At 42.1% G+C, this 20,687-nt stretch overlaps 1 protein-coding gene across 1 annotated transcript in view; it reads left to right on the forward strand.

Moving 5' to 3' along the window:
* pappaa (pregnancy-associated plasma protein A, pappalysin 1a) overlaps window positions 1-20,687 on the forward strand; it is a 124,449-nt gene that overhangs the window by 79,864 nt on the left and 23,898 nt on the right. The window contains exons 15-17 of the mRNA XM_062988990.1: window positions 3,072-3,237; window positions 17,782-17,965; window positions 19,664-19,865. Coding sequence (XP_062845060.1) covers window positions 3,072-3,237; window positions 17,782-17,965; window positions 19,664-19,865 — 552 coding nt within the window. The remainder of the gene's footprint in view (window positions 1-3,071; window positions 3,238-17,781; window positions 17,966-19,663; window positions 19,866-20,687) is intronic.

Genomic DNA, 20,687 nt, shown 5'->3' on the forward strand with positions numbered 1-20,687 from the left:
CTGTTTGACCACCACTTTATCCTGGTCAGGGTCACAGTGGGTCTGATTCTTAGGGTGAAAGGCAGGAAACAGCACAGACATGTCGCCAGTCCATCACAGGGCACACACACACACACACACACACTAGTATCTCCAGTTAACCTGACTGCACGTCATTGAACTGTTGGAGGAAACCGGAGCACCCGGAGGAAACCCACACAGACACGAGGAGAACATGCAAACTCCAGAAAACACCCCTGGACAGGTCGCCAGTCCATCACAGGGCAAACACTTACAATTAGGGTGACATCTAGGAGCTCCAGTAAGCCTTGCAGAAATCATTGTGCTGTGTTGAGTGGCCTGGTTACTTTGAGGATGTCCGAATTATCGCTGTTGTGTCGAAAACGAGCATCATGTGATCAGATACAAACATAAAAATGCTGCTTCAGCACTCGATCATCTTGTATAATCGCCTGGCGTCTTACAAAACCCACAAACCCCTCCGACGTCGCCCAGCTGGCACCGTGAGCTGTAGTTTATAAACTATTAATGACGTAAATGCCGAATGTTTTTGAGATGTTGGCGCACTCGGATCCGCTCATTGTTTAGACTTTCGATTCATAAAAACAGAATTTTTCTCTCATCTGCTGGTTTCTGTTTTTGTTTTTGATTTCTCGGTTTGTATTTATTGGTTTTACTTTGGCGCATGTTGATCCCATCAGTCCGGACGCATGTGTTAATGATTCTCCGGCGCTGTATTTACGGACGGAGCGAATGTGGGTGGATTTCTTGTGTTTGGACGAGGGCGGGCGGAGGGAGGGAGAGTGTAGTGAGAAGGTACCAGACGACACGTCTTTCATCACGTCTATCTCTCTCTCTCTCTATATATATATTTATATATATATATATATATATATATATAATAATATAGGGTCTGTCTGACAACCTATTGACTCTCTACACAGGCGCATTTTACTGAGAAGAGGGCGTGTCTAAATTCTTAGATCCCTTAAAATGCTCCCAATGCGGGAGCGTCCGGCGCTTCCTCAGCGCTGAGGGCAATCCCAGCATTCAGTGCGGCACAACTTTTCTCACAAAAAACTACAAACGTGGCGGACGAATCAATACGGAGCAACCAACGGAGTTCTTTTCACATGCAAATAAATCCTCATTGATGTTTAATGTGTATAAAGGAGCACAAGTGTCGTTTATTTGTAAATTGGGGATCGTCAGGGGCAGTTTAACCGTTTTCGGTACACGGAGGGAGATGTTAGCTGGCGTTCTAGCGGGTTGTGCCGCCTGAGGCTATCTGTGTTAGCTTAGTAAGCTAAAACTGCTAATCTCTGCCTAAGTAGGGCGTCTAAATAATCTGCCTTATGAGTTTGACGTCTTATTAGAATCCTCTCTACTGAGGCAGCTGATCAGGTAGGCAGTAGGAAAGGAGGCTTCTTACAAGACTTTGAAGTATGTCTGTGGGAATTTGTGCCCATATGGTAAAAATAGGACAGCAGTTGTATGGATAGGCACTGATGTTGGTCAAAAAAGCCTCAATCGCTGCTCCAGTTCATTCCAAATTCCTGGTGAGTGGGGCCGAGGTCGGGGCTCAAGTCTTTATAGAGCTCGCTCTGTACTGGAACTGGTAAGGACCTTCCCTAAACTGTTGCTGCAAACTTGGAAGCATATTTATAAAAGCAACTGTTGTGACTGAAACACGTGCATTTAAAAATTAGAAGTGGTGTCCCAACACTTTTGTCTGTATAGTGTACGAGCTCCGGAGTCCAAAAAGTTCTAAACGAGTACCGTCCCGATATTTCCGCCTCAGGCTCCGCTGGGATTTGATCAGCTGACCTGCTGTCGGTCTCGTTTGTTTGGCTCCGGAGTGGAAAGAGCCGCTCGGGTTCGTTCTATTCATCTCGCGGCTCCCCGCGGCTTCGTTACCGAGGTAATGAAGGTGAATGTGGGTGTGGCGGCGGCGTGTGAGAGTCCCGCCGGAGACGAACCTGACATGTAGTGTTCAGCCGATAGTCCTCCGAACCGATGGTAGGATGAGCAGGATTAAAGTGTCAGTACGACCAAACGGCATCTCTCACTCTCACTTATTCACTCTCACTTTCTTACTCTTGACCGCACTCTCACTTTCACTCTCTCTCTCATTTACACTCTCAGTCACTTAATCTCACTTTCATTTACTCTCACTCTCAGTCTCTCTCATTTACTCTCACTTTCTCACTCTCTCAGTCTCATTCTCTCTTATTCACTCTCACTTTCTGACTCTCAGTCTCTCTCATTTACTCTTACTGACAATCTCACTTTCACTCTCTCTGATTCTCACTTTTGCACTCTCATTCTTTCTCACTCTCATCTTACCTTCTCACACTTAATCTCATTTTCTCACTCTCTCATTTACTCTCACTCTTAGTTTCTTACTCTCATTCACTTTTTTATTCACACCTTCTCACTGTCTCACTTTTACTCTCTCATTCTCACTCACTTTCACTCTCTCACAATCTCACTCATTAGCTCCCACTTTATCATTCTCACTTTCTCACTCACAATCTCACTCTTTCACTCTCACTTTTACTCTCTCATTTACAAACTCGTATTCTCACTCTCAACCTCACTTTCTCATTATCAACCTCACTTTCTCATTCTTAGTCTCACTTTCTCATTATCAACCTCATTCAATCTCATTCATGTTTACTCTCTCACTTTCACTTTCTTACTATCAACCTTACTCTTTACTATCACTTATTTACTCTCACTCATCTACTCTCACTCCCACTTTAACTCACTCTCTCATTCATTTACTCACACTCTTATTTATTTAACCTCACTTTCACTTTCTCTTACACTCTTACTTACTTACTCCCACTCTCATTTACTCCACTTTCTCACTCATTTACTCCCACTCACATCTTTGCAAGAAAAGGAAGTAAAAGGCCAGAGAGCAGAACAGACCACCTCTGTATTATTGCCTATAGTTTTGATGTTGTTCTTCTATACGCCGTCTGCACATGATTTGTGACGGTGTTTCTCGTTTCTTTATCTCTCCTCAGTTGTACATTATTTTTCTTTTCTTTATCTCTCCTCAGTTGTGTACATTATTCCTGCGAGGCGATCGACTGCCAGGAGCCGATGGTGCGAAATTCCGAGATGAGATGTAGCGGTGGCTTCTTTAACGGTGCCCGATGCACCATCACATGCAACAGTGGCTACGTACTGCAGATCCACCGGGACGACGATCTCATCAAGAGCCAGGTGAGGAACATACACAAGAGAGAGAGAGCTGGTGTGTGTGTGTGTGTGTGTGTGTGTGTGTGTAAAAGAGAGAGAGAGAGAGTTTAAGAAAGAGAGTGCAACAGGTGATTGATGAGATGGAGAAATGAAATCAGAAGTAATACAATATAAAAATAGAGAACCAATGACATCTCCAGCTCCAGCTCATGAGTTCAAATCTCATCTCGGCTAATGAAATATTAGAGATACAGACCCATTTATTAGTTTAATATTATTATTATTATTATTATTATTATTATTATTATTATTATTATTATTATTATTACTATTATTATTATTATTATTAATTATTATTATTATTATTATTATTATTATTCTATTATTATTATTTTATTATTATTATAATTTATTTTCTGTTATCATTATATTCTTAATGTTATCTTATTATTATTAATATTATTATTATTCTATTATTTTTACAGCTATTATTATTATTATTATTATTATTATATAATCATTTTTATTAAATTTTATTAGATTGTATTATTACATTGATTGAATTATTATAATAATTGTTTATTATTTTTATTATTATTATTTATTTTCTATTATTATTATTATTAAATAACTTATTTATTTATTTTTATTTCTATTTTCTATTATTATAGAATTTATATTATTATTATGAGTATATTATTATTACAGCTATTATTACTATAATTATTATTATAATATAATAATAATTATTATATTTTAATAAATTGTATTATTACAATGATTTATTATTATTATTGTTATTATTATTACTATTATTAATTAATTATTTATTTATTTTTATTTCTATTTTCTATTATATTCTTAATGTTATTATTTTATTATTATTAATATTATTATAATTGATATTATTATTATTGTTATTATTATTATTATTATTAATAATAATAATAATAATAATAATAATAATAATAATAATAATAATAATTTTCTATTATTATTACTTGCTATTATTATTGTTATTATTATTAGTAGTAGTAGTAGTAGAGGTAGCAGTAGAAGTATGCTAATTCTTGTTGTATATTTCATTATTGCTGTTATTACTGTTGTTGGTAGCGGTTGTTGTTGTTGTTGTTGTGAGTGAGAGAGTAAAGAAACAGTACAGGAGAGAGAGAGAGAGAGAGAGAGAGAGAGAGAGAGAGAGAGAGAACAGGGTAAAACAGAGAGACTTTAGGTGTAGGAGAGAGGAAGCGTCTCTCTCTCTCTCTCTCTCTCTCTCTCTCTCTCTCTCTCTCTCGGTGTTGTGCTACTGTGTATTTTCACTCCTGCTGTTTAACTCAACGTGGCCTGAAAGAAAACAGAAAAAAAAACGAGCGTCTGAATGAGCGGCTGCATTCCAGGAGCCCCGTGTTCTCAGCAGCCATTACCGTTATAGAGCGCCACAGCAACACCTCCACAGCTTTTACGTTCACAGAGGAGCAGCATGTGGAAGTGGTTATCACCAACCCAAAACACTCAAACCCCAGAACCCCCGCCCCCACCCCACAAAAACAGTCATTTTATATACAGGCTGTGTTCAAGTAACTCGTGAGGAATTTACTCAAACAGACACATCAAAATAACCCAACAGACCTTTACTCACAGTGATAAAGGAACTCATGAGGAATTTACTCAAGTACAACGGGCAGTTGTAGCGTAGCGGTTAAGGTCCTGAACTAGTAATCACAAGGTTGCTGGTTTGAGCTCCACCACTTCCAGGTTGCCACTGATGGGCCCTTGAGCAAGGCCCTTAACCCTCAATTGCTTAGATAGTATGCTGTCTCACAACTGTAAGTCTCTTTGCATAAAAGCGTCTGCAAAAAAAGTACAAGTATAAAAAACTGATCTAATTTACTCAAGTAAGGCTATAGAGTAACTGAATGTACTCATAAAAGTCTTAGATTAACTCATGAGGAATTTACTCAATTCAAAGTTAGGGTTACTCAATAGGAATTTGCTCAAGTGAGTCTTAGATGAACTCCTGAGGAATTTACTCAAGTACGAGTATAGAGTAAGTCATGATGAATTTATTTACTTAAGAGTCTTAGATGAACTCATGAGACATTTACTCAAGTAAGAGTCTGCATTAACCCATGACTTTACTCAAGTAAAAGTATCTCATAGGCTAACTTATGAATTTACTCAAGAGTCTTGAAGCAACTCATGAGGAATTTACTCAAGTAAGATTATAGAGTAACTCGTAAGAAATTTACTCAAGTGAGTCTTAGATGAACCTATGAGGAATTTACTTAAGTAAGAGTACAGGGTAACTCATGAGAAATGTACTCAAGTCTTAGATAAACTCATGAGCAATTTACTCAAATAAGAATCAAGATTAACTAAAAAAATACTCAAGTAAGAGTCTTAACGTATCTCATGAGGAATTTACTCAGGTAAAAGTTTTTAAGTATCTCATGAGGAATTTACTCAAGTAAGATTCAAGATTAACTCAAAAATTTATTCAAGTGAGAGTGTTGACTAAATTATGAGGAATTTACTCAAGAAAAAGTATAAAAGAACTCACAGAGAATTTACTCAAGAGTCTTAGATAAACTCATAAGGAATTTACTTTATTTAAGTAATATTTAAGATTAACTCATGAATTTGCTCAATTAAGATTCTAGAATTTACTCAAGTATTTACTCAAGAGTGTAGATCAACTCATGAATTTACTTAAGCTAGAATATAAAGGAACTCATGAGGAATTTACTTAAGCTGGAATATAAAGGAACTCATGAGGAATTTACTTAAGCTGGAATATAAAGGAACTCATGAGGAATTTACTTAAGCTGGAATATAAAGGAACTCATGAGGAATTTACTTAAGCTAGAATATAAAGGAACTCATGAGGAATTTACTCGAGTCTTAGATTTACTCAAGAGTCTTAAAGGAACTCATGAGGAACTCTTGAGTCTTGGATCAACTTATTTGGAATTTACTGAAGTAAGAGTAATAAAATATTCCAGAATTGTATCTTGTTGTAAATAAGTAAAATAATTAAAAAATAAAAATATATCCAGACAGCATCGCTGTGTATAAAGACAGCGGCAGCGTCACAACTGAATTAGTCCCTCAGAGAAGCACGGCATTGAAAAACCAGCATTGACATCAGGACCTGAACTTTGAAAGACTTCTTAATACTTAATAAACATCGTTCATCACTGCATCAGTAACGAGGGTTTAGACTGCACTATGGACAGAGGAAATCGTGTGTCAACAACATCCAGGAATGGCGTGGGGTTGTATTAGCGGCAGCGTTATGTACGGGCACCAGTAATGCTAAATGTTTTCGGAAATGAGGTTCACACAGTCTAAATCTCCTCCAGCACATTGTACACGACTTCACGGCGGACACGTAAAACCAGATCGCCGCCGCTTACGGTTGTGCGTCACGCGTACGTGGTCTGCCCGTGCGAATAAGGTGAAAGCGGAGACGGACGTCAGGCTTCATCTCATCAGCGTGCTTCGTTAGGGAACAGCAGACGTGCTCCACTTGTGTCGAACGGGTTTCCAGGAACTCTTTGAGATCTTCGTATCTGCAAAACCATCTGTTCCAGGACTGGTTCGTGTATTAGTCTGTGTGTGTGTGTGAATAAAAGAGCGTGGGTACTCGGTTGTTTTTGTTTTCTCCTTGTAAACCCTGTTCTCAGATGTTTGATGGATAACCGGTGTGGGAAACACGCTAATTCCACTTTCCCCTGGACATGCAAATGTCGAGTGCTCAGCGGTGGGGAGATTAGATCTGTTGTCTGATACGGGCGCGGCCTATTTCTTTGACGATGGCGGAAAATAATAGATTGTTTTCGACTTTTAATAAAGTGCGACCTCGTTCGGGTCATCGAATCTGAGGAACTTTGGGATCTCACACGGCGGCCTTATTATCTGTTTGTTTACATCCTTATGAGCCAAAACATTATGACCACTCACCAATCTGCTCTGTCCCACCAAGGCATGGAGTCCACTGGATGCCTGAAAGTGTTTGGTGGTCGCAGCTACCAGCAGGTCCTTCATCTTCCACACTTTGCAAGGTTAATCATGCCACCTTGTTTCCTTTAAGGAAAAAAGTGAGACTCTATTGCTCCAATGTCCAGTTCTGACACCTAATTGGCCATCCTAGGCATCTCTAGGCATCTGTAGACAGGAATACCGTGGGCACTTGGATGGCCAGCGACAACTTGGCCCCGAACGCCGAAGATATCAAAATTATGGTCAAGTTGAGCCAGAGAAGCTCTCAGAAAACCTTTGTAGTCCTTTGGCATCTATAAGTCTTGGCTGCACAACAGCGAGTCGCCAGTTCTGGTTTGCTATTTGGAGGAACCACTGAACTATTAGTACCAACAAGCTGCCACCAACCTACCAACCTCTGAATAGCGTGGACAACATCCTGCCATAAATACGAACGGTCAAATGTATTGGGACAGATGTTGGGTCAGGTTGCCACTGTTTGCTCTTTTCAACCAAAATAACTCTGGATCTTCAACCGGTTCCAATCAGGCTTCTTAGAACCTTTACGCTATTTAAAACCGGCCCACGTTTGCACCAGTTTTTATAGGAACCATCAACAGAGGGCGCTGCACGAGACACAACGGAAGTAGTACCAAGCTGGCGGAATGTGATTGATGTTACAGATGTTGGTTTTATCTAAAAAGCAAGCACGGATAAACTGTTGGTGATAAGGAAACGTTGGGTCTGTCAAAAATTAAATAACATCATCCTACACTCCCGAGAAGAGGGCGTGTCTAAATTCTTAGATCCTTTAAAATGCTCCTACTGAGGCGCCTTAATTCTGAGTGATGATCTGACTGAATGGCGAGGGAGCGTCCGACGCCTCCTCAGCGCTGAGGGAAATCCCAGCATTCAGTGCGGCACGACTTTTCTCACAAAAAACTACAAACGTGGCGGACGAATGAAATGCGAAGCAACCAACAGAGTTCCATTAAAATGTAAATAGATTCTCGTTGATGTTTAATGTGTATAAAGGTAGAATTATACAATTGTCGTTTATTTGTACATTCAGGGTCGTCAGGGACTGTTTTGGGTACACGGAGGGAGACGTTAGCTGGCGAGCTAGCGGGTTGTGCTGCCTGAGGCTAACTGTGTTAGCTTAGTAAGCTAAAACTGCGTTGACGTAATCGCTGTATAAGCAGAGAGAGTATAAGCGTCTAAATAATCTGCCTTATAAGTTTGATGCTTATTAGAATCCTCTCTACTGAGGCAGCGAGGCAGCTCACTAGGTCTTCACACAGACCCACTGTTTATATTTTGGGTGAAAATGCATCGAACGGTTCAAAATTAGGTGCGCAAACTGGGCTGAAACCTTTTCACGTTGGTCATTAGACAGTAGACGTTAGAGCAAGACCCCTGATATCCCGACTTCATTGTAAGACTGTAAGCTGTTTTGATTTAAGATTGATGCTTCTCTCCGATGTCGTACTTCAGACGTCCGTTATCATCCGTTGTACCTCCGAATAGGTTAAAAAAGGAACACGAAATATGGAAATAGCTTAAAGTGATACGCTGTGGTGAATCCTGCGTTTCGTTTCCTCGGTAGACGTGCCACAGCGACGGCTGGCTCGAATTAGACACACTATCCAGCGGAGAGCCGGAGAAACCTCAACTGTAAATAAATAAATATAAAAAAGAGGAAACTCCTCTCGCACAGGCGCTTCTTAATGCGACTGCACACTTTTATTGTTTTGCCTCGGGCTGGACGTTAACCGCCGGTGTCCTGGTGTTTTTATGTGTGTGTGTGTGTGTGTGTGTGTGTGCGTGCATTGCTGTGTATTTTACTCGCGTCTGTTTCCTTTTATAAAAGCAGCTCTCAGGACGTAACACTTTATCCCTGTAACATGCTGAAGTGTCAGTGCCGGCGGTTTGTAGCCTTTTATCCCACAGTGCACCAGTAAGACCAGATCACCCAGTAATAAACTGATATATATCCGTACATTATACACTATAAGGCCGAAAGTATTTGGATGCCTGACCGTGAGCTTGTGCTATTAAAACAGAGTGACCTCTGTGTGATCTTTTAAGGTAGAACAACAGCCGCTCTTCTGAGAAGCTTCTCACAAGATTCTGTATCTGTCTGTGGGAATTTGTGCCCATTTAGCCTAAAGAGCGCTTGAAAAGTTCACACATGCTAGTAAGAAACATGTTCAGCCATAACATTAAAACCACCTCCTTGTTTCTACACTCACCATATAAAAGCACTTTGTAGTTCTACAATTACTGACTGTAGTCCATCTGTTTCTCTGCATGCTTTGTTAGCCCCTTTTCATGCTGTTCTTCAATGGTCGGGACCCCCACAGGACCACCACAGAGCAGGTATTATTTAGGTGGTGGATCATTCTCAGCACTGCAGTGACACTGACATGGTGGTGGTGTGTTAGTGTGTGTTGTGCTGGTATGAGCGGATCAGACACAGCAGCGCTGCTGGAGTTTTTAAACACCGTGTCCACTCACTGTCCACTCTATTAGACACTCCTACCTAGTTGGTCCACCTTGTAGATGTAAAGTCAGAGACGATCGCTCATCTATTGCTGCTGTTTGACTCGGTCATCTTCTAGACCTTCATCAGTGGTCACAGGACGGGGCCACGGGGCGCTGTTGGCTGGATAGTTTTGGTTGGTGAACTATTCTCAGTCCAGCAGTGACAGTGAGGTGTTTAAAAACTCCAGCAGCGCTGCTGTGTCTGATCCACTCATACCAGCACAACACACACTAACACACCACCACCATGTCAGTGTCACTGCAGTGCTGAGAATGATCCACCACCTAAATAATACCTGCTCTGTGGTAGTCCTGACCACTGAAGAACAGGGTGAAAGAGGGCTAACAAAGCATGTAGAGAAAGAGATGGACTACAGTCGCCCTCGTCTTGCTCAAGGGTTTTTGGTCTGTCGGTCCTGGATTCTGTAGAGTCGCTTTGAGACGACATCTATTATAAAAAGCGCTTTACAAATAAATTTGACTTGATTCGACTCGACTCGAGCTGTCCGTCGTCCGCTCGCCTTTATAGTCCAGACGTTTCCATCCTGAGCTAGATGTTCCGGAGGATTCGCTCGGACGTCAGATCAAGTGCTCTCCATCTTTCCTTCTTTCAAACAACCGTAAGTCCTGAGCAAAACACGCCGTTAATTCAAGACATTCGGTCCCCGCGTCGTTTCGGCTCTGTTCTGTTCTGTTCTGCTCGGGTCGTTTGCTTACAGCACGGTTTCTGATCGAGGCTCAGAAAGCTGTTATCAGTTACAGCTGATATAAAAAAGAAAAGTAAAAATCCTTCGTAAATACAAAACTATGCAGCCTTTCAGAACTGATGAAAAGATTTATTAATGTGTGCGTTTCTGATTACGTGCTCCCCTTTGATTTTTTTTTGGATGTATTACCCCGATGAGGTTATCAGATTTATTTATATGGCTCTCTGACTGAAGTGATATTCACCCCGAGCTTTGATTCGGTGATATACGGTTCTGACTTCGGCATTCGTGAGCGAATGTTATGCTTGACATAAATCAAAGCCCTCGGCACGTAAAAGTCGGTTTGTGGTCTTTACACTGGAACCTACAGGCCAAACCCATCACAAGCTAAAAAATTAATTCATTAATTCATTCATTCATTCATTGTCTGGTTTACCACCTCTTTATCTGGTCAGGGTTGCGGAAGGAAACACCTCGGACAGCTCGCCAGTCATTTAAGTACACACACACACACACACACACACACACACACACTTTAAATTGGAATAATGGATTAATGTCTCCAATTTATCTGACTATTTGTCTTTGGACTTGTGGGAGGAAACCGGAGCATCCAAAGGAAACCCACACGGACACAGGGAGAACATGTAAACTCCACACAGAAAGCACCCTGGCTGCCCAGCTGCTGTGAGATGACAGCGCCACCCACTGCACCACTTTACCCCCCCCCCCTGCACTGTCGCCTCACAGCAAGAAGGTCCTGGGTTCGATCCCCAGGTGGGGCGGTCCGGGTCCATTCTGTGCAGAGTTTGCATGTTCTCCCCGTGTCTGTGTGGGTTTCCTCCGGGAGCTCCGGTTTCCTCCCACAGCCCAAAAACATGCAGTCAGGTTAATTGGAGACACTGAATTGCCCTATAGGTGAATGGGTGTGTGTGTGTGTGTGTGTGTGTGTGTGTATGTGTGTCTGCAGGGTGTTACTGTGTGCCTTGCGCCCATTGAAAAGCTGGAATAGGCTCCACAAGTCCAGCTAATTTATTTTATAGGTACCTTATTTTTGGCCGGATAGGGTGTCCTTTATAAATGTACATATGACTGATTTTGATGTTTTGTAAATGTAGATTTTAATGTCTGTTAAACACTGATGTCACTTAAGAAAGTCTCAGATGAGGTTCCGGTTCAACCCAAAGCTGTTCAGTGAGGCTGAGGTTAGGGTTCTGTGCTGGACACTGGGGTTTCTTTGTGGATTTATACTATACTTATATTGTGGCAACAGTTTAGGGAAGGTCCTTGTCCTATTCTAGCAGGACCCCTAAATTAATAGAGAAAAAAAAATAGAAGTTGTGTTCCAATACTTTTGTCCATAAAGTTATAATGTGGCAACAGTTTAGGGAAGGCCCTTGTTTTTATCTAGCAGGACCCCTGTGCACAGAGCAAAGTCCTAAAACCCCAAAGCACCTGTTAGTGATTGTTGCGGCAGAAACACATGAATTAATAAACTTTTGTCCATGTAGTTTGTAATGTACATTTTAAAGCTGCTAGTTCTGAGCTGCTGCTGCTGCTGCTGTGGAGCTAAAACTTTTAGCCAGATGTGTCCTTTTTTTTATGAACTGTTATAAACATAGGTAAGCTCGGGGTATTTGAAAGCGCACAGCGATCAGGCTGAGCTGTGAGAAGAGGAACGAAGATGAAGAGTCCAGGCGAGCAGCGGAGGCCTCCTGAGATGATTTTCACTTTGTATCCAGATGTTCGGGGCATTTTTGGAATATCAGTGTTTCAGTGAAGCAACGGAAGCCAACATTCCTTCTCTGTGATATCTAAACCACACGCTGACCTGTTTAGATCAAAACAGCCCGTCGTGTCTGACTCTTGGACGGGGAATGTGCGCTGGCATAACGGCCAGATGTACCACATCTTTCCCACAACATCTACCTCTTTAAACTACAAATAAAGAACTTCTTTTATTTTTGTTCCTTTCTTTGATATAAAATCAGGATCGACTTTCCGAGAACGCCCGCTTTAGGCTGCAGTATTTAACTCCTGACAACCGGTTTTATACCTTGATGTTTTAAATCCTGCTTCTACCTCTTAAGCTGAAGCTCAGGTCAACAGGTAATTAAACATAATACCCCCCCCCCCCCCCTCCCTAATTCACTTTTAAACTTGTGTTACAGCTCGAGGTTCTGAGAAGTTGTGAGAATCAGATTCTAAAACGCTTCTGGTTCAAAATAAAGCTTAACGTGGTTTAATGTAGTAAAAGAAGGAGACAGGAGCACTAAACACTCTTCATTATTACTGCTCATAAGTTCCTCCACTAATGAACCTCCTCACTCGCTGTTTTACTACAATAAGTCACGTTAAGTTTTGTTTGTATGGTCTGAGTTGCTTTTACCGCATCATATCAAACAGTTTGTCTCATTGGAGGCGCTTTGAAAAGGTCAGCGGCAAACCAGGTCAAAGTTGAATCAGGTGAACATTGAGCGCCGTGAGAAGTGCAAAAATCGCGAGCCCAACTCTTCTCATGTGAATGCGCCCTAACGCCTAAAGTAAGTAGACGCCCTTCTTTCAGCCACACCCATTGCTTAACCTGACCTTAACCCCATTAAACACCTCTGAGATGCATTGGAATGTCAAACATCAGTGCCTGACCTGACAGATCTAGACGCCTTTATCCACAGTACAGTGACAGTACAGTAGTCAGATCAATTGAGGGTTAAGGGCCTTGCTCAAGGGCCCAAAAGCAGCAACCTGGCAGTGGTGGGACTTGTACCAGCGACCTTTTGATTACTAGTCCGGTACCTTAACCACTAGGCTACAACTGCCATCCTGACCTGAATGGGTTCCCATAAACGCCACTCCAAACTCCTTGTGATAAGAGGTGATAATGCACTTGGTTTTGGAATGGAATGTCCAGCGAGGTCACTGTGAGGTGTCCGTATACTTCATACCACTGGTTTTGGCAGCTTGGTGGAACTGGACCTGCCACGATCCTGACCAGCATAGGAAGGTTAATAAAAATGACCCTTGCTTGACTTTTCCACATCGGTGACCCGCTCCACTGACCCCGTCCACCTGCGCGGTCCGATTTTGAGTCAGATTTACGAAGCCATTCTGCCATCAAAAACAAGGCAGGCGTTTTTTTACCACCCTGATCACGGAGCTCTCTGATCTTCTTCCACTTCATGGATTTAATCTCGCATTCCTGCAGATGTAAACCATTTGCACATCAGGACTTGTTTTTATTATACATTTTTTGATTCGGTTTTGTCCCCGTTTCCCACACGCTAGTCTTCACAATCCCACAGAGTGGAACCAAACTTCAAACCGAGCTCATGCTGGGAGAGGAAGGGACCTTCCCTAGACTGTTGCTGTACATTTGGAAGCATATTTCCTATTTGATAATGTATATCATTGATTTATTACATCTGTTAGCAATTCCTGTGGCAGTAAACCTTATTCATAAGGCTCTTGGTAGTTTGGCTCTCTTGGACTCCTGGAATATACCGTGATGCCCAGTGATTCATACTTGGCATCACTAGTCAACTGTGTCGTCCCTACCTGACCTATCGACTAGCATCTTTAAGATTAACAGTAAATAAAGCAAAATTTCAGGCCGGTTATGCTCTTAAGGACCTCTGGACATTAGAAGTATTGCTAAAAAGAAGCACCTCATGGCCAGGAGTCCTAAAGAGCATAAACATCCTGTCCTGTTCCAAACAGGTCTAAAATATTGGGGGAAAAACACAATTTAATCTCATTATACAGTGGAATTAAATTAGATAAACAGAGCCGTAGTGGCTTAATGACTGTTTCACACCCTACTCAAGCCAGGCTGCCATTTTTGGGCCCTTAAGCAAGGCCCCTAACCCTAAATCATTATTATTTACATTTATTTTGGATTATTCTGAATTTAATTTAACCCTGGCTGCTCGGTCAAAAGCCAAAAATCCCCTCAAAGGTTCTCCATTGGCAAACCAGGAGGCTAGCCACTGAACCCAATTTTGTAAGGTTCTGTGGCGTCAGTGGTACTTACCACTCTTCCCTGATGTCACAGAGCCTTACAGAGCTCAGTAGAGGAAGGCCTTAAATAATAGGCCTTCCAATTAGGGCGAATTGCCTGCAGCTGTGGGCTGGCTTACTTAAGCCAGCTCTGCACAGCAGCGGGTGTCGCACCTTTTGTCTGCTTTTGTTTCTTTTGTTTGTTTTTTCAGTTCTCTGGTGGCAGCGCATCCACGCTTTCATAGGTTAGACGGTATCCCCTGGTGGCATGTGCCATTAGGGTGTGTAGACTGCAAGGTCGAGGTAACATCTTTATTTAGCCTATTGCTTTAGCGTGGTGCGACGCCGTGCAGCCCTCGTGCTGCCTTTTCTTTGTTCGGTTAGCGTTAGCGGTGCGGCTAAACAGCAAGCGATATCGCTTGCAGCCGTATCCGCATTATCCTCTCATCTTAAGTGGTCATTTTGTTTCGTAACCGCTGGGTGGCGAGGCCGTTAAGTGTTCGGCTCTCGCGTCAACATCCCCGGTTCGAATCCGCACTTCTGAGGCTGTCTAACTGATTTGTTCTATTCTTCTCTTTTCAGATCGGCGAACTTCATTAGCTGTAACCTTCAGCGAAGCCACGCCGATCGCGTTCTTCCCGTAGCCCACCGCCGTGCGGGGGGCTATTGATGTCCGGGAGTCCTTAACTCCCGTGTCATATTGCTGTAGTGCCTTAGCGCTTTCAGCTTGGTGGGTCAGTAACTGCCTGATGGTGATGCCGTCAAGCGCTCGGCTATAACGCCATTACCCGGTTTACACCCACCGCTTTATTTTCAGCGATAGTGGGATTAGTAACTGCCTGATGGTGATGCCGTCAAGCGCTCGGCTATAACGCCATTACCCGGTTCATACCCACCGCTTTATTTTCAGCGACAGTGGGATCAGTAACTGCCTGATGGTGATGCCGTCAAGCGCTCGGCTATAACGCCATTACCCGGTTCACACCCACCGCTTTATGTTTCAGCGCCTGTAGGTTCAGTAACTGCCTGATGGTGATGCCGTCAAGCGCTCGGCTATAACGCCATTACCCGGTTCATACCTAGCGCTTTATCTTCAGCGTCTACACACACCCCCTCACCCGCGCTACGTTAGCGCGGTGGCAACACAACCGCCATGCACCGGCGCGACCCGGGTTCGCGCCTTGCATTAATCTTTGTTTTCCTTTTTCAGTTTTCGTTGCCTGCATCGCCCAGCGGTCTCCAGCGGGGTTCATTATTGGTTTTGTTTTTGTTTTGTGTTTTGTGTTTAATTTTTCATTTTAAAAATAAAATTATTGTTTAAGTTAATCTCTGCACTTGAGTCCTTTCTCTCCCACGTGACAGAAAGGTGCGACCATTTCTGGACTCAGCGGAGAACCCCTGTTCTCTCCCAAAACATTTTTTGGGGGGGCACTCCCCCGGTTGCCTGTGGCGGCCTGGGGGAATTGGACCGCTGGGCTAGAGACCTCAGGAGAGGTCTCTTTAAGGAGGGGGTACTGTAAGGTTCTGTGGCGTCAGTGGTACTTACCACTCTTCCCTGATGTCACAGAGCCTTACAGAGCTCAGTAGAGGAAGGCCTTAAATAATAGGCCTTCCAATTAGGGCGAATTGCCTGCAGCTGTGGGCTGGCTTACTTAAGCCAGCTCTGCACAGCAGCGGGTGTCGCACCTTTTGTCTGCTTTTGTTTCTTTTGTTTGTTTTTTCAGTTCTCTGGTGGCAGCGCATCCACGCTTTCATAGGTTAGACGGTATCCCCTGGTGGCATGTGCCATTAGGGTGTGTAGACTGCAAGGTCGAGGTAACATCTTTATTTAGCCTATTGCTTTAGCGTGGTGCGACGCCGTGCAGCCCTCGTGCTGCCTTTTCTTTGTTCGGTTAGCGTTAGCGGTGCGGCTAAACAGCAAGCGATATCGCTTGCAGCCGTATCCGCATTATCCTCTCATCTTAAGTGGTCATTTTGTTTCGTAACCGCTGGGTGGCGAGGCCGTTAAGTGTTCGGCTCTCGCGTCAACATCCCCGGTTCGAATCCGCACTTCTGAGGCTGTCTAACTGATTTGTTCTATTCTTCTCTTTTCAGATCGGCGAACTTCATTAGCTGTAACCTTCAGCGAAGCCACGCCGATCGCGTTCTTCCCGTAGCCCACCGCCGTGCGGGGGGCTATTGATGTCCGGGAGTCCTTAACTCCCGTGTCATATTGCTGTAGTGCCTTAGCGCTTTCAGCTTGGTGGGTCAGTAACTGCCTGATGGTGATGCCGTCAAGCGCTCGGCTATAACGCCATTACCCGGTTTACACCCACCGCTTTATTTTCAGCGATAGTGGGATTAGTAACTGCCTGATGGTGATGCCGTCAAGCGCTCGGCTATAACGCCATTACCCGGTTCACACCCACCGCTTTATGTTTCAGCGCCTGTAGGTTCAGTAACTGCCTGATGGTGATGCCGTCAAGCGCTCGGCTATAACGCCATTACCCGGTTCATACCTAGCGCTTTATCTTCAGCGTCTACACACACCCCCTCACCCGCGCTACGTTAGCGCGGTGGCAACACAACCGCCATGCACCGGCGCGACCCGGGTTCGCGCCTTGCATTAATCTTTGTTTTCCTTTTTCAGTTTTCGTTGCCTGCATCGCCCAGCGGTCTCCAGCGGGGTTCATTATTGGTTTTGTTTTTGTTTTGTGTTTTGTGTTTAATTTTTCATTTTAAAAATAAAATTATTGTTTAAGTTAATCTCTGCACTTGAGTCCTTTCTCTCCCACGTGACAAATTTAGTAATAATTAAATAAAGTTGTACGTGGACGCCCCCTTGTGGAGGCTTTATGTTACATTTTGTATTGGGAGAGTAAGATGAATTGCTTGTGTTGCCTGGGTGGCGGAAAAAATCATGGACAAAATGTGGAAAAAGACGGAACCACAACTGGCATGTCAATCTATCACCCACGCTCTTGGATGATGAAATAAGCAGAGAGAAGTCTTTTGATAATATTGTGCACTGTAGAGGGTAAAATACCTGAAAATTGGATTTGCAATTCACACACCGTCCAAACTTTTCTGGAATCGTGGTTTGAATTGTAATTGTAGGTCGGTTTGGATGAACGTATCTGCTACACAAATGTAAGGGATTTGAAAGTGTTTGTATTGGGGTTGGACTGCAGGGTCCCCAGAAACGAGGGGGCTGAGCCGAGCCGGTGGTAAAGCCGAGATTCCCCCATTAACAAACCAGAACACCAGCCATTGAGCCTAATGTAACCTTCAGAAGGATTGAAATTTGCTCTAAGTTCCCCAAATATTCTTCTTTATAACCCTTGGTCTTGCTTGATTGCAGTCGGGATCCACGGTGACCATCACCTGTACGGACGGCAAGTGGAACAAGCAGGTCTCCTGCGAGCCCGTGGACTGCGGCCTGCCTGACAAGTACCACGTCCATCCGGCCAACTTTGACTTCCCCGAGGGCACCACGTACGGCAAGAAGTGCACCTTTCAGTGCAGGGAACCCGCTCAGCTCGTGGGTGAGGAGACGAACTTCACTGGCATCATGAGAGGGGAAATTTTGGGTAGTGCAGGGACTTTCCAGGTTGATTGTTCAAACGTTTTGCACGCCAGTTTCATTTATATCTGAATGAAGATCTCTTTTAGTAGGAGCTCTAAATTTGGCTACTGTGCGGCTAGACACGTTGTTCTCGTTGGCTTCTAGAGCTGGAGGACCTGATTTCATCTAGATCTTTCAGACTAGTATAAATAAACCCATGCAACACCCCCTGTCCCAAAAATACAAGTACAGTGGTACCTTAGAATTCGAAGTCATTTGGTTCTGGGAGTGTGTCGAGTTTTAAGGACGTTTGGGAAACCTGTTAATGCGTTCATGGTCCTGTGGAACTGGATCTACGTTAGTCTCATGTTTTATTTATTTTATTTATATTTGGTAATAGCAGCAGGTTCTACCCTCTTCAAATCTGTGATATTAAAGAGAAACCAAGTGGAAAATGCGCCAGGAAGCCAGACGTTTGTGGTATTTATATATTAGTGAACAATCCTGCGACTTTTATTTGTTTTAGTCGGGAGGAAATTCTTGTGTGGTCTCGTGTGGTTCAGACTTTTAATGTCCTGCTAATTTATCAGCCAGATTAAAGGCTAGTAAAATGTGTTATTGTAGTTTATGTGAAGAAATGCTGGTTTCCAATATTTTAACACGTCCAATTAATGTTCAGATACGCTCAAAATGCCCCCCTCCAATATAGTGATGTTAAAAATGATAAGTAAACAGATTCCCTTCACTAGTTTTGTGTAATGTTAGGATGTCAGTGTTCCCATCAGTTACTGAAATGGCAGGAATGTTTCAGAATAGAAAGAATCGAAACATATATTATATTATATTACCTTATCTTGTTTTATCTTATCTATCTTATATTATATTATCTTATATTATTGTATCTTATCTTATATCATCTTATCTTGTCTTATATCATCTTATTTTGTCTTATCTTATATTATCTTATCTTATATAATATTATCTTATCTTATCTTATATATTATCTTATATTGATTTATCTTATCTTATCTGGTCTTATATCATCCTAACTTATCTTGTCTTATATCATCTTATTTTGTCTTATCTTATATTATCTTATTTTGTCTTATCTTATATTATCTTATCTTATATAATATTATCTTAAATTATCTTATCTTATGTATTATCTTATATCATCCTATCTTATCTTATCTTATCTTATATCATCTTATTTTGTCTTATCTTATATCTTATTTTTTCTTATCTTATATTATATTATCTTATCTTATATAATATTATCTTATTTTATCTTATCTTATATAACATTATCTTATATTGATTTATCTTATCTTATCTTATATCATCTTATCTTATCTTGTCTTAAATCATCTTATCTTAGCTTATATTATCTTATTATCTTATCTTAGGATATTATTTAATTTTGTCTTGTCATATCATCTTATATTGCCTTATCTTATCTTATCTTATTTTAAATTATATTATTTTATCTTATTTTAAATTATATTATTATCTTATCTTATCTTATCTTTTTTGGAATTGTGGTTTGAATTTTAGTGGATTTAATTTAGTTCACACAAAAAATTTTATTGAAGTAAAAGTACATTTCAGATTAAAATACTGGACAGTACTGGCTTGAACTTGAACGGTGGTTCAATAACCTTCCTCCTCTTCGCTTCAGGAACCAATAACACCCTGACGTGTATGGAGGACGGTCTGTGGTCCTTCCCCGAGGCCCTGTGTGAGCTTAGATGTCCGGTTCCTCCTTCCATCCCGAACGCCGTGCTGCAGAACAAGCGCTGTAACGAGACCGGACTCAAAGTGGGCTCGCTCTGCAAGTACAAGTGCAAACCCGGCTACCACGCTGCCAACAAACCCAGGAGGTACCCGACATGACAAACATCTCTGGAACATCAGTCTGATTAACATCAGTGTGTGGACTGGAAACACGCCAGCGTTTTATTGCTGCTGATTCGAGCGTTTTTTAATAGATCATAAATCTCACGTCGTCGTCCGCACAGTTTAATAATGAATGAATTTAAGTGCAGAAAGTTACTTACTTTAGAAAAGTTTCTTTAGGAGGGTTAAACTTCTATATATAAACTCATATACACTAGATATACACTAGATATACACTATACACTATACAAATGTATTAGGGCATATTGGGGTCTAATGTCCTTTATTTTGGGGTCTGATGATCTCCTTTTTGGTGTCTAATGTTCTTCTTTTTGTGGTCTAATGTCCTTTATCTTGGGGTCTGATGCCCTCCTTTTTGGGGTCTGATGTCCTTTATTTTGAAGGGTTTTGTCCTTTATTTTGGGGTCTGATGTCCTTTATTTTGGGGCCTGATGTCCTTTATTTTGGGGTCTGATGTCCTCCTTTTTGGGGTCTGATGTCCTTTAGGGAGTCTGATGTCCTTTATTTTGGGGTCTGATGTCCTCCTTTTTGGGGTCTGATGTCCTCCTTTTTGGGGTTTAATCTCCTCCTTTTTGGGGTCTGATGTCCTTTAGGGAGTCTGATGTCCTTTATTTTGGGGTCTGATGTCCTCCTTTTTGGGGTCTGTTGTCCTCCTTTAGGGAGTCTGATGTCCTTTATTTTGGGGTCTAATGTCCTCCTTTTTGGGGTCTGATGTCCTCCTTTTTGGGGTTTAATCTCCTCCTTTTTGGGGTCTGATGTCCTTTTGAATACTTTTCTTATGGGCA

Source organism: Trichomycterus rosablanca, chromosome 26 (assembly GCF_030014385.1).
Source record: "Trichomycterus rosablanca isolate fTriRos1 chromosome 26, fTriRos1.hap1, whole genome shotgun sequence".
Lineage (NCBI taxonomy): Eukaryota > Metazoa > Chordata > Actinopteri > Siluriformes > Trichomycteridae > Trichomycterus > Trichomycterus rosablanca.